Source organism: Eubalaena glacialis, chromosome 11 (assembly GCF_028564815.1).
Source record: "Eubalaena glacialis isolate mEubGla1 chromosome 11, mEubGla1.1.hap2.+ XY, whole genome shotgun sequence".
Taxonomy (NCBI): domain Eukaryota; kingdom Metazoa; phylum Chordata; class Mammalia; order Artiodactyla; family Balaenidae; genus Eubalaena; species Eubalaena glacialis.
Genome location: NC_083726.1, coordinates 107,302,529 through 107,317,399, shown reverse-complemented (window position 1 = coordinate 107,317,399; position 14,871 = coordinate 107,302,529). Strand labels below are relative to the sequence as shown.

The following is a 14,871-nucleotide window of genomic DNA, read 5'->3' as shown; positions in this document are numbered from 1 at the left end:
AAGAAGACATACAGATGGCCAAGAGGCACATGAAAAGCTGCTCAACATCACTAATTATTAGAGAAATGCAAATCAAAACTACAATGAGGTATCACCTCACACCAGTTAGAATGGGCATCATCAGAAAATTTACAAACAACAAATGCTGGAGAGGGTGTGGAGAAAAGGGAACCCTCTTGCACTGTTGGTGGGAATGTAAATTGATACAGCCACTATGGAGAACAGTATGGAGGTTCCTTAAAAAACTAAAAATAGAATTACCATATGATCCAGCAATCCCACTACTGGGCATATATCCAGAGAAAACCATAATTCAAAAAGACACATGCACCCCAATGTTCACTGCAGCACTATTTACAATAGCCAGGTCATGGAAGCAACCAAAATGCCCATCGCAGACGAATGGATAAAGAAGATGTGGTACATATATACAATGGAATATTACTCATCCATAAAAAGGAACGAAATTGGGTCATTTGTTGAGACGTGGATGGATCTAGAGACTGTCTTACAGACTGAAGTCAGAAAGAGAAAAACAAATATCTTATATTAACGCATGTATGTGGAACCTAGAAAAATGGTACAGATATTCCAGTTTGCAGCACAGAAGATGAGACACAGATGTAGAGAACAAACGTATGGACGCCAAGGGGGGAACGCTGCGGGGGGGGTGGGGATGGTGGTGTGATGAATTGGGCAATTGGGATTGACGTGTACACTGATGTGTATAAAATTGATGACTATTAAGAACCTGCTGTATAAAAAAATACATTAAATTAAATTTAAAAATTAAAAAAAAAACGAATACTAAACTTTCTTTGGGTTATTTGTATGGAAATATGTTAATATAAATGTTTCAGACATTACATGAAATTCCTAAAAATCTTATATGTTCTGGTATAATGTTATGTCATAATTCTAGTTATTATTTTAAAATATATATCTCAGAAATAACTAAATTACCTTGTCAATTGTATTATTATGAACTTTCATCAAATCTTTAACCGTGGTCATTTTTAAGTCTTTTGTCATTACAGACAGTTCTGGGTGTACTCTGATGCTTTTGCAAAAATGTTCCTATAAAAGGTTTTCATCTTCAAGGAATTCATGAAAAAGACTCTGACAAGTACAGGTTCCTGGTAACTGACTATACTGCTGAACTGAATGAATAAGCATTTTCAGAACTCTAATGGAAAACTGATGAATTCATAAAAGTGCTAACAAAAGATCAAGATGAAAAAAAAAATTAATTACATGGGACTGAGTGAACTGATGAGGATGATTATAATTTTTGTAACTTTGTTTGAATTAAAAAAAAAAGAAAAAGAAACTTAAAAAAAAAATTTAGAACAGTGAGACAAGGTAAATCTTTGTTGAAAAAATAAATATCAATTTAAAAAAAGAAACCAAAAACGTAATGAACTGGTTCCCTGTCATCCTCTGAAAGTGACTTCCTTTTAAAAAAAAAAAGTATCATTATGCACTCAAGGATTTAAACACACTTGATGGGTTTCTATCAATCTTTGACCAGTGAGAGGCTTTTCAAGTTATTTCTCTGGGCTTTATGAAATGACCCTAGTAGCTTGTAATAGCTTCCTTGCTATCCACTATGACATAATGTTCCAGCTCATCTTGGACGTTTCTTGCAAGAGACATAGAATCAACCATTTCACCTGAAAGGTTTGATTTCTTTTAAGGTGGAATGTTTTTCCAAGAATACAATCTGGGTGGTGTTTTCCCTAGTCCTCATCAGTGGTCACAGTTAAGAAATAAACATACATATTTGTGTGTATTTTTGTAACATACAATAACTAATGAGCTCACACCAGTCCTTTCAATTAAAACTCAGAATTATCAATTTCTCTTACTTAACCTCCACAGTATTACATCTATATATCCTTTCTTCCACACCAAGAATCCTACATATTCAAAGGCAATGGAATTAATATATCCAAAAATTACTCACTTATTTGATCCAAAATTATAAATATTAACACCAATACACCATTGTACTCACTATAAAGAGTTGAACAAAATTTTTGCATATAATACCTCTAACTTTCACTCTATTTTTAAAATTTTATTTTATTTTATTATTTATTTATTCTTTTTTGCCTGCTCTGCAAGGCATGTGGAATCTTAGTTCCCCGACCAGGGACTGAATCCATGCCCCCTGCAGTGGAAGCATGGCATCTTAACCACTGGATCACCAGGGAAGTCCCTTCACTCTATTTTTTAGAGTGGTGCTTTACCTACATTATCTAGACATTATATACCATACTCTCAATCTTAATCCTCCTTTAGTTTTAATACAAGTTAATTATACGTTTAATGCTCTTCACCAAGCCTTATTTTGTTATATCGCTCATCATTTTGATTATCTAAAGCTCAGCCACTAGTCCATTTTCAGAATGACTCAGGGAAACAGTATTTCTTGATTTCTTGCATGTTAATAAAATTTGTCTATGGCTTTGTATGAGGAAAATCACTTTTGCTGGGGAGAAAAATCACTGGCTCACACCTTCTTACTTTCAATATCTTAAAAATACTATTCCATTTAATTCTGACAGGGAGTGTTGCTGTGAGAAAGCCTAATGTGAATCTAATTTTCTTTTCCTTTTAAAAAGTCGTTTATTTTATTCTTAAAGGAATATTTTCCTTTTTCTATAGAGTGATTTTACTTATATCTTGTATAAGCTTTAGCTTATATTACCAGGTACATAATGTTCTCTATCTGTTGTTTCAAATCTTCTTTTAAGAAACTTTTCCTGAATTATAGTTCCTCATATTTGTCCTATTCCTTTATGTAAGTTATCTTCCTAAGAGTCTTTTTTATCTATGTGTTTTTTCTTCTTTGCCTATCTTTAATATTTGTTACTTTCTCTCAAATCCTGTTCTTTTTCCATTTCTTTTTAGTCCTTAAATTTTTCCCCCTTTTCAACTTCTGTTTAAAGATCTTTTCTGTTTACTCACTCTTGTGTCCCTTCTAGTTTAGCTAGCTTTTCTGAAATGATTTTTTTCTTTTATTTATAATTCTTTCCTCAGTTCTGGCATCTCGTCTCTGAACTTTCTAATTTTAATATATGTTGGTCTTTGACATGTGATACTGGTGTCTCAATTAGTGACAGTGCATTTTAAAATGGAGGTTTAATCTGTTCTATTATCATATCTTTCTGGGGAGATTTTTATGTAAGGACATTATTCTGTTCCTCACTTTTTTTCTTCAGCTTTTTCCAGGTATAATTAACAAACAAATTTGAAAGATACATAAAGTGTACATAGTAATGATATGATACACACATAAATTGTGAAAGAATACCCTTCCTCTAGTTATTTATCACATCTCACACATTTGGGGGGGGGGTTTGTTTTACTTTTTAGGGTTTCATGTTTTTGGGGGTTTTTTTGGTTAGAATATTTAAGTTCTACTCTCGTAACAAATTTCAATTACACAGTACAGTGTTATCAATGATTGTCACAATATTATACAGCTGACCCTTGAATAACACAGGGATTAAAGGTGCAAACCCCTGCATCTGTGTATAACTTTACAGTTGGAACTCCCATATCTGAGGTTCCACATCCGCAGGTTCAACCAAGCACAAATCATGTAATACTGTAGTACATACTTATTTTTAAAAACCTGAATATAAATGGACCCGCATAGTTCAAACCCATGTTGTTCAAGAGTCAACTGTATACTAAATCCTCAGACCTTATTCATCTTATAGCTGAAAGTTTACACCCTTCCATCAACCCCTTCCTATTTCCTCCAATCTCCTGACAGCCACTTTTCTTCTGTTTCTATGAGTTTGACTTTTTTTTTTTTTTAAAGATTCCACATACATGTAATACCATGCAATATTTTGTCTTCCTCTATCTGGGTCATTTCAATAAGCATTATGGCCTCAAGGTCCGTGCATGTTACCACAAACAGCAGGATGTCCTTCCTTCTCATGGCTGAACAATATTCTACTGAATGTGTATATACCACATCTTCTTTATCCATTCATCTGCTAACAGACACTTAGATTGCTTCATGTATTGGATATTGTGAATAATGCTACTATGAACATGGAAGTGCAGATATCTCCTCAAGATCCTGTTCTCATTTCCTCTAGATAAATACCCAGAAGTGGGATTACTGGATCATATGGAATTAATATTTTCCATTTTTTGAGGAGCCTCCATACTGTTTGCTTGTGGTGTCAAACACACACAAAAAATCATAACCAAGACCAATGTCAAGGAGCTTACGCTCTGTTCTTTTCTAAAAGTTTTATAGTTTCAGGTCTTATACTGGAGTCTTTAAGCCACTTTGAGTTGATTTTGTGTGTGGTATAAGATAGGGATCTAATTTCATCCTTTTGCATGTGGATATCCAGTTTTCCCAAACCATTTATTGAAAACACTATCCTTTCCCCACGGGATATTCTGGCTCCTCTGTCATAAATTGATTGACCAATTATGCACGGGTTTGTTTCTGGGCTCTCTATTCTGTTCCACTGATCTATGTGTCTGTTTTTATGCCAATACCATACCGTTTTGATTACTATAGCTTTGTAATACAGTTTGAAGTTAGAAAGTGTGATGCCTCCCGCTTTATTCTTTCTCAAGATTCCGTTGGCTATTTGTGGTCTTCTGTAATTCCACACAAATTTTAGAATTGTTTGTTCTACTTCTGTGAAACATGCCACTGGAACTTGGATATGGATTGCACTGCATCTGTAGATGGCTTTGGGTAGTACAGACGTTTTAACAAATTAATTTTTCTAATCTGTGAGCATAAAATATCTTTCAATTTATTTGTGTCTTCTTCAGTTTCTTTCATCAGTGTCATAGCTTTCAGTGTACAGGTCTTTTACCTCCTTGGTTAAACTTAATATTAGGTATTTTATTCTTCTTGATGATATAGTAAATAAGATTTTCTTAATTTTGCTGACAGTTTATTATTAGCATACAGGAACATAGCTGATTTTTGTATACTGATTTTGTATCCTGCAATGTTACTGAATTTGTTTTTAGTTCTAACAGTTTTGTGGTGGTTTCTAGAATTTTCTATATATAACATCAGATCATCTGCAAATACAGCTTTACTTCTTCCTTTTTATTGAGATGCCTTTTCTTCTTTTCCTTGTCTAACTGCTCTGGCTAGGACCTCCAGTACTATGCTGAATGAAAGTGGCAAGAGTGGACATCCTTGTCTTGTTTTGACCTTAGAGGAAAAACTTTCAGCTTTCCTCTTTTGAATATGATATTAGTTGTGGGTTTGTCATATATAGCTTTCACTGTGTTGAGGTATGTTCCCTCTACACCCACTTCATTGAGAGTTAATCATGAACGGATGCTGAATTTTGTCACATGCTTTTTCTGCACCTATTGAGATGATTACATGATCATCACATCTCTTTTATCCTTCATTCTGTTAATGTGCTGAATCACACTGATTGATATGCATATATTGAACCATCTTTGTATCCCTGGAATAAACTCCACTTGATCATGGTATATGATCCTTTTAATGTGCTGCTGAATTCAGTTTGCTAGTATTTTGTTGAGGATTTTTGCGTCTATACTCATTAGGAATATTGCCTATAATTTTCTTTTCTTGTAGGCTTCTTGTTTGGTTTTGATATCGAGGTAATGCTAGCCACTTAAAATGAGTTTGTAAGAGTTCCCTCCTCTTCTATTTTTCGGGAGACTTTGAGAAGGACTGGTACTAATTCTTTTTCAAATGTCTGGTAGAATTCACCAGTGAAGCCTTCTGGTCCTCAACTTTTGTTTTTGGGGAAGTTTTTGATTACTGATTTAATCTCCTTATAAATAACTGATTTGCTCAAATTTTCTATTTCTTCGTGATTCAGTCATGATCCATTTCTTCTAGGCTGTTCAATTTGATGGCATGTAATTGTTTACAGTAGTCTCTTATGATCCTTTCTATTTATGTAGTATCACTTGAAGGTCTCCTCCTTCTGATTTTATTTGTCTTCTCTGTTTCTCATTAAGTCTAGCTAAAGGTTTGTCTATTTTGTTTCCCTTTTCAAAAAAGACAGCTCTTGCTTTCACTGATCTTTTCTATTGTCTTTTTAGTCTCTATTTCATTTATTTCCACTCTGATATATTATTCACTTCTTTCTGGCAACTTTGGGCTTAGTTTGTCCTCCATTATCAAGTTCTTTGAGGTGTAAAGTTAGGTTGTTTGAGATCTTTCTCATTTCAAATGTAAGCATTTAGCACTATGAACTTCCCTCTTAGAACTTCCTTTTGCTGCATCCCGTAAGTTTTGGTAGGTTGTATTTCAATTTTTATTTGTCTCCAGATATTTTTGATTTCCCTTCTGACATTTTCCTTCAACCACAGGTTGTTCAGGAGAATCCTGTTTAATTCCCATGTATTTGTGAAGTTTCCAATTTTCTTTTCTTGTTAATTGAGGTATAACTGACATACAACATAATATTAGCTTCAGGTTTACAACATAATGATTTGATATTGGTATATAACATATAATGATCACAAGTCTAGTTAACGTCTGTTGTCAAAGTACACAATTTTTTTCTTGTGATGAGAACCTTTGAGATTTACTCTTTTAGTAACTTTCAAATACGTAAAACAGTATTATTAACTATAGTCACAATGCTGTGTATTACATCCCCAGGACTTACTTATTTTATAACTGGAAGTTTGTACTTTTTGACTCCCTTCAACCATTTCACTAACCCCCATACCCTGCCTATGGCAACCACCAATCTGTTCTCTGTATCTATGACCTTGGTTTTTTGTTCGTTTGTTGTTTAGATTCAACATGTAAGTGAGATCATACGGTATTTCTTTCTCTGTCTGACTTATTTCACTTAGCATGATGCCCTCAAGGTACATTCATGTTGTCACAAATAGCAATACTTCATTCTTTTTTATGGCTGAATAATATTCCATTGTACATATATACTACATCTTCTTTATCCATCCAACCATCAGTGGACACTTGGGTTGTTTCCTTATCTTGGTGATTGTAAATAACGTTGCAATGAACATAGGGGTGTATGTATCTTTTCAAGTTAAGTGTTTTTGTTTTCTTCATATACCCAGAAGTGGAATGGCTGGATCATATGGCAGTTCTATTTTTAATTCTTTGAGGAACTTCTACACTGTTTTCCACAGTGGCTGCACCATTTACATTCCCATCAACAGTGCACAAGGGTTCCCTTTTCTCCACATCCTCACCAACACTTGTTATTTCTTGTCTTTTTGAAAAAAGCCACTCTAACAAGTATGAGGTGATAATTTTCCAGTTTTCTTCTTGTAACTGATTTCTAGTTTCATACCACTGTGGTCAGAAAAGATACCTGTTATGATTTCAACCTTCTTAAATTTATTAAGACTTGTTTTGTGGCCTAACATATAATCTATTCTCCAGAGTGTTCCACGTGTGCTCTAGAAGAATGTGTATTCTGGTGCTGTTAGACGGAATGTTTCTAAACATCTTTTAAGTACACCTAGTCTAACATGTAGTTTAAGTCCAATATTTGCTTACTAATTTTTGCCTCGGTGATCTATCCACTACTGAAAGTGGGGTACTGAAGTCCCTACTATTGCTGTATTGCTGTCTATTACTCTCTCCAGGCCTGTTAATATTTGCATCATACATGGAGGTGCTCCTATGTTGGGTGTATAAACAAAATTATATCTTCTTGGACTGACTCCATTATCATTATATAATGACCTTTTTTTCTGTTGTTACAGTCTGCAGCTTAGAATCTATTTTGTTTCATATAAGTATAGCTTCCCTGCTTTCTTTCAGTTTCCATTCATATGGAATACATTTTTCCATCCCTTTACTTTCAAAGTGTGCGTTTCCTTAAGGCTGAAGTGAGTCTCTCGCAGGCAACATACAGTGAGTCTTGTGTTTTTATCCATTCAGCTACTCTACATGTTTTCATTGCAGAATATAGTCCATTTCCATATAAAGTAATTATTGATAGGTATAGGCTTCCTATTGCCATTTTGTTGCTGTCTGGCTGTTTTGTATTTCAGTTGTTCCCTTCTTCTCTTCTTCTCTTCCTCTCTTTGTGATTTGATGATTTTTCTATTAATCTTTTGTATATCTAGGACAGGTTTTTGTTTTCGATTACCATTAGGCTTACATAAGATGTCGAGCCCAGCAGAGCTCAGCACAGAGGGAGCAGTCAGAATTGCTCATCTCCCAGTCTTTCCCTAAAAGAGGTCTATTTTCATACTTTAAAAGCTGCTGTCTAATGCTCAGGCTTCTAACTTGGCAGACATCCAGGGGCTAAGTGCAATCCTCCTAGGAGACCAGGGAAGCCAGCAGATACCGCCTCTGCCTTCTCCCACTAGCCCACTCCACATCTCCAGTATTTCCACACAGAATCAGCTTGTACACACATCTGGTACCCCAGATTTCATGGACGCCACTCAAAGAACGGGCCCCTGGCTCGCCTGGCTTTGAAAGTCAACAGGGCTTGCACTGACAAATCCCACAGGACTCTGGCAAACGATGAAGCGGTTTTTAATGGGTGCAGGAGGAACCTCTTCCACAGCTATAAGCTGGGTCCAGAGCACAAGGAGCAGGCAAAAAAAGCCGACCTCCAAGATTCTCCACAGACGGGCTCAGACTACATGCACATTCCCTGCTGCCTGGGGGTCTGACTTCCAAACAGCCTGCACCTAGGTACCGGCTGCCATCCTCCTCTGTGGAACACTTGACAAATCCTGGCACACACTCAACTACTGGGAGCAAGAAGAACAAAGAAGGCAGCTTGGACAATCACAAAGGTTTGAGAGACAACCAAGAGCTCAGGCCAAGCTGAATGCTAAGGTTCATATCCTACACAAGACTCCTCTATCAAGACTGGGAGAGGTGGCTGTTTTATCTAATGCACAGAAACCAACACAAAGAGTCAAGGAAAATGAAGAAACAAGGGAATATGTTTCAAACAAACAAACCAAAAAAACCCCTCCAGAAACAGACTTCATAATGAAACAAAGATACATAATATCTGTGATTAAGAGTTCAAAACAACAATCATAAATATGCTCACTGAGGTCAGGAGAACAATGCATGAACAAAGTGAGAATTTCAACAACAAAAGAAATAAAAAGAGAACAAAGTACCAAACAGAAATCAGAGAGCCGAAGAATGCAGTAACTGAAATAAAGAATTCAATAGAGGGGTACAAGAGTACACTAGATCAAGTGGAAGAAAGGGTCAGCAGACTCAAAGACAGGGCAGTAGAATTCATCCAGTCAGAGAAGCAGAAAGAAAAAACAATAAAAGAAAGTGAAAATAGCTTAAGGGACTTATGGGACACCATCAAGTGGACTACTATTTGCATGACAGTGGTCCCCGAAGGAGAGGATAGAGAGAAAGGGGAAGAAAGCTTATCCCAAAATAATGGCTGAAAACTTCCCCAACCTGGGGAAATAAACAGACATCCAGATCCAGGAAGCCCAGAAACTTCCAAAAAAGATGAATCCAAAAGGACCCACACCAAGACACATTATAAATAAAATGTCAGAAGTTAAAGACAAGGAGAGAATCTTGAAAGTAGCAAGAGAAAAACAAGTTGTCTCACACAAGGGAACCCCCATAAGACTATCAGTAGATTTTTCAGCAGAAACCTTGCAGGCCAGAAGGGAGTGACATGATACAGTCAAAGTGCTGAAAGAAAAAACTGCCAACCAAGAATATTCTACCCAGCAAAGCTGTCCTTCAGAATGAAAAGAGAGATAAAGAGTTTTCCATACAAGCAAAAGCTGAAGGAGTTCATCACCACTGTATCGGCCTTAAAAGAAATGTTAAAGGTACTTCTTCAAGATGAAACAAGAGTGCTAATTAGTAACAGGAAAACATATGAAAGTATAAATCTCATTGGTAAAGATAAATATAGGGTTAATTCAGAATATTCTAATGCTGTAATGGTGGTGAGCAAATCACTTAAAAGCGAAAGTAGTAAAAATAACTATAATAATGTGTTAATGGATACACAAAGTATAAAGATATGCATTGTGACATTACAAACACTAAATATGCGGGGAAAAAAACGTAGAGTTTAAGTACACGGTTTTTTTGTTTGTTTGTTTTCTGGTTTTTCTTTTTGGCCGCACCACGCAGCATGAAGGATCTTAGTTCCCCAACCAGGGATTGAACCCGAGCCCCCTGCAGTGGAAGCGTGGAGTCTTAACCACTGGACTGCCAGGGAAGTCCCTAAGTACACATTTAAAGTTTAGTTGTTATTAGCTTAAAATACTGTTATAAATATAAGATATTCTTCATAGTAACCTTAAATGAGATTTTATACCGTGAAACTTTTATGTTTCTATTTATGTGAAATTAGTTTTCCTGAACTTTTAAAACATAGTGGTGTTCAGCATAGTTTTTCTAACTTTACAGAATTCACTCTTCTGTTTTCACATGTTAAAAAATATGGTAGCTCCCTTTCTGAGATATCCCAGCTCTTCCTCTGCCCATCCTTATCTGAACCTTCTCTTTCCTTCTCCTTTCATTCCTTAATTTTCCCTACTGTGCTGAATTTTGATGCTATTCTATTCAACTTTGTCTCTACTCTGTGGTACCCTGTCCTGGTAGAGAACTCTAGCAGGTCGGTTTTGAGAATTCTCTGGAGCCAGACTGCTCTATCCTCTTCTGTCTTTACCACAGACACACTGCACTTGCCTCATATTGGAGTGGGCAACCCCCCACTCTCTCATTGCAGCTACTGCTCTTAATATAGCCCACTACACTGTCTAGTAAATAGCTGGGGCTATTTTGGAGGTCCCCTGCTTTTAAGTTCAGTGAAATACTTTACTCACTCTCTCAACTTACTCTTGCACAGACAGTAATACTATGGAGGTCTTGTGGCTGTTAGTGGTCTGCCCTTACCTGCTTTCATTTCTGGATGCCTGAGGTTAACTCTACGGTAAGTATTCAGATTTGCTATCTTGTTCCATTGGTTTTTGTGTGGGTATTCCGAGAGAGTCAAAAACCTACGGAGTGGCCATATTCACTTCCTAGTATCCCTCTCAAAGACAAATTTGAAGTTCAAACAGAGCAATTATGTTGTTATATTCATCATATACTTATCACTTTTTTTGACACTTATTTCTAATTATTTTTAAACCATCCTGTTGTGAGTCATTTCATTCTTTTTTGCAACAAGGCAAAAAATTCTCTCACTCCATGATTTTAAAAAATTCACTTTAATATATTCTTTAAATCTTCCCTGGTTTTCAACACTTATAAATGCTTCCTGACTCATAGTTCAGGTAAGTTACAAATGTGTACACTCTGAAAAATTTCTTCAACTACCTAAGGCTCCCTGCTTCTACTGAGGTCTTAGAATGAGACCACTAGAAACCTAAATAATCTTCCAAACACAAGAATATAAAGTGTTTTTAAAAATCTGAACAGGACTTCCCTGGTGGCACAGTGGTTAAGAATCCACCTGCCAATGCTGGGGACACAGGTTTGAGCCCTGGTCCGGGAAGATCCCACATGCCATGCAGCAACTAAGCCTGTGTGTCACAACTACTGAGCCCACATGCCACAACCACTGAAGCCCACGTGCCTAGAGCCCGTGCGCTGCAACAAGAGAAGCCACCACAATGATAAGACCGCTCGCCGCAACTAGAGAAAGACCACATGCAGCAACGAAGACCCAACGCAGCCTAAATAAATACATAAATAAATAAATACATAAATAAATAAATAATTTTTAAAAATCTGAACATACACAACATTGTAAATCAACCATACTTCAATAAAAAATTTTTTTAAAAATCTGAACATGATCTGAATAGAAATTCCATGTTTATGTACTATAACTTTGTCTTCTGTGAATACTGGGGTATAGCATACATGCAGTAGGTTTTCTCCTGGTCTAGGGGTCAGCAAACTAGAGTCCACTGGCTCAAAAAAAGTTTTACTGGAACACAACCATGCCCATTCCCTTACGTATTATATATAGCTTCTTTCACACCACAACAGCAGAGGTAAATAGCTGCAACAGAGATATGGCCCACAAAGCCTAAAATATTTACGATCTGGCCCTTCACAGAAAAAGCTGGCCAACCCTGTCCTGGTCTACAGATTTATCAAATGAGTTTCCACAAACAGCACCTGGGAGGTGGGTAAGTCTGAACAGGATGATTCTTTGTCACATTAGGTGCCCAGCACATTACAGGATGTTTAGCATCCCTGGCCCCCCAGGAACTAAAATGCTAGTAGTACTCCCAATCCCAGTGTTAACCAAAATTCTCCACACATTTCCAAACACTCTGGAAGAGAATGGAAGCACTATCCCTGGTTGAGAACCACTGCAGAACTAAATTAGCTCAGAGTAAAGAAGGAGAAAATACAGCCCATAAATTCTAAGTGCCACCAAGATAGATGAGAAATGTCGTTACCTTTTTAAAAAGCAAACTAAAAATCTATTCTTCCTCCCCTTTGACACTTAAGCCAATAATATGCTAACTTCTTAATAAAATTAGGCTTTATAATTTGATTACTATATCAAGATATCACGGGGTTGACTTAAAGTTTAAAAATAAATTTATAAGGCAATCTTACCGATTTGTTCCATCCAGATTTGATCTGTGGATGAAATTAAGTTTTGCGTCTGCCCAATAAAGCTTCCGTTCCTCATAATCCAAAGTCAGTCCATTTGGCCAGTAAATTTCAGTGTTTATTATAATGAAGCGACTTGAACCATCCATTCCAGCACGTTCTATCTTTGGTACTTCTCCCCAGTCTGTCCAGTACATGAACCTAAAAATCATGAAAAATAAACCCATGACATAAGCAGGTTAACCGCCAAGTATCTTATAATTATCACTATTGGATAAAGAAAGCTCTCTCAGGAACACTAAAACTGAAACTCCTAGAAACTGTTATCGAAATTTTAATCATCTATCTTTTTGCCACCATGATGGTAATAACTGATTCAAGACAAGCATCATCCAGGACGCAAAAACCATCTGATCAAAGTTTCTTTGGCAAAAAGGATACCTTACACTGTCTCAATGTATCTCCCCACAAATTACTTATTAATGACAAAGGGGAAAATGGTAACTTTAGAGAAAATAAACTTGGTGGACACCACCTTATCCACATCATCTAAATTAACATCATCATCATCAACACTGGCATCATATATGTGATACGCTGGGAAGAACATTCCACCTTTCTTTTATATATAAATTTATTTATTTTATTTTTGGCTGCATTGGGTCTTCATTGCTGCACGCGGGCTTTTCTCTGGTTGTGGTGAGCAGGGGCTACTCTGTTGTGGTGTGCGGGCTTCTCATTGTGGTGGGTTCTCTTGTTGGGAGCACAGGCTCTACGCGCGCGGGCTTCAGTAGCTGTGGCACACGGGCTCAGCAGTTGTGGTTCGTGGGCTCTAGAGCGCAGGCTCAGTAGTTGTGGCGCACGGGCTTAGTTGCTCTGCAACATGTGGGATCTTCCCAGACCAGGGCTCGAACCCGTGTCTCCTGCACTGGCAGGCGGATTCTTAACCACTGTGCCACAGGGAAGCCCCCATACCATCTCTTTTATGTATATTCTCTTACATATTATTTCTGCCCAAAAATGCATAACCTGAACAAAACTATTAAGGAAACAGAGAGTATCAAATTAAAGAACATTCTACAAAACAACTGCCTTTGAAAATATCAATGTCATAAAAGTCAAAGAAAGGCAGATAAACTAATCTAGGTAGGAGGAAAATAAAGAGACACAGTAAGAGACTTCCCTGGTGGTCCAGTGGTTAAGAACCCACCTTCCAATGCAGGGGACGCGGGTTCGATCCCTGGTCAGGGAACTAAGATCCCACATGCCGCGGGGCAACTAAGCCCAGGTGCCACAAACTACAGAGCCCACGTGCCACAACTAGAGAAGAGAAAACCCACAAGCCGCAACTAGAGAGAAGCTCCAGCAGACCACGCGGTAACGAAAAAGATCCTGCATGCCTCCACAAAAAGATTCCGCGTGCTGCAACTAAGACCCGATGCAGCCAAAAAAAAATAAAGAAAAATAAGTAAACAAAGAAAGACACAGTAACTATATAAAGTGTATGATTCTGGACTGATGAGTTGCGGAACATGCTACAAAGACATTATTGGGAAACCTGGCAAAATTCTACAGCATGTCAAATTCTATAATAGAAATGTACTAATGTTAATTTCCTAAATATGATCATTGTACTTTGGTTCCGATATTTCCAATAAATCATGACCAAAAACTTCCCTAATTTGATTTTTAAAATACTAGCCCATACATCCATGAAGTTTAATAAACTCTAAGTATGATAAACACAGATATATACAACTATACACATCAGTTAAACTGTTGAAAGACAAAGAAATCGCGAGCACTAAGAAAAACAACTCATCACTTGCAAAGAAACCACAATATAACTAAGAGGTGATTTCTTATCAGAACAATGGAGGGCAGAAAGCAGTACGATGACACACTAAAAGTGCTAAAAGAAATTAAAATGTCAACCAAGAATCCTACATACAGCAAAACTATCTTTCCAAAATGAAGGTGAAATAAAGACATTCCCAGATAAACAAAGTGAGAGAATTTGTGGCATGTAGATCTGCCTTACAAGAGATACCAAGGATATTCTTCAGGCAGAAAAGAAGTGACCTAGATGTTAACTCAAATCCACATGAAGAAGCAAACAGTACTGATACAGATAATTATGTAGGTAACTATAAAAGACAGTACAAATATATTTTTCCCTTTTCTTCTCTTAATGGATTAAAAAGACAACTGCACAAAAAAATAATTATAAACTTGTTTTATTGGGCTTGTAACATATAAAGGTGTTATATATATGGAAATAGTAGCATTAA

General features: G+C 36.7%; 1 protein-coding gene across 1 annotated transcript in view; it reads right to left on the bottom strand.

Annotated features, from left to right (window-relative positions):
- LRP6 (LDL receptor related protein 6) overlaps positions 1-14,871 on the bottom strand; it is a 184,908-nt gene that overhangs the window by 91,704 nt on the left and 78,333 nt on the right. The window contains exon 3 of the mRNA XM_061205368.1: positions 12,584-12,781. Within this exon, the coding sequence (XP_061061351.1) occupies positions 12,584-12,781 (198 nt within the window). The remainder of the gene's footprint in view (positions 1-12,583; positions 12,782-14,871) is intronic.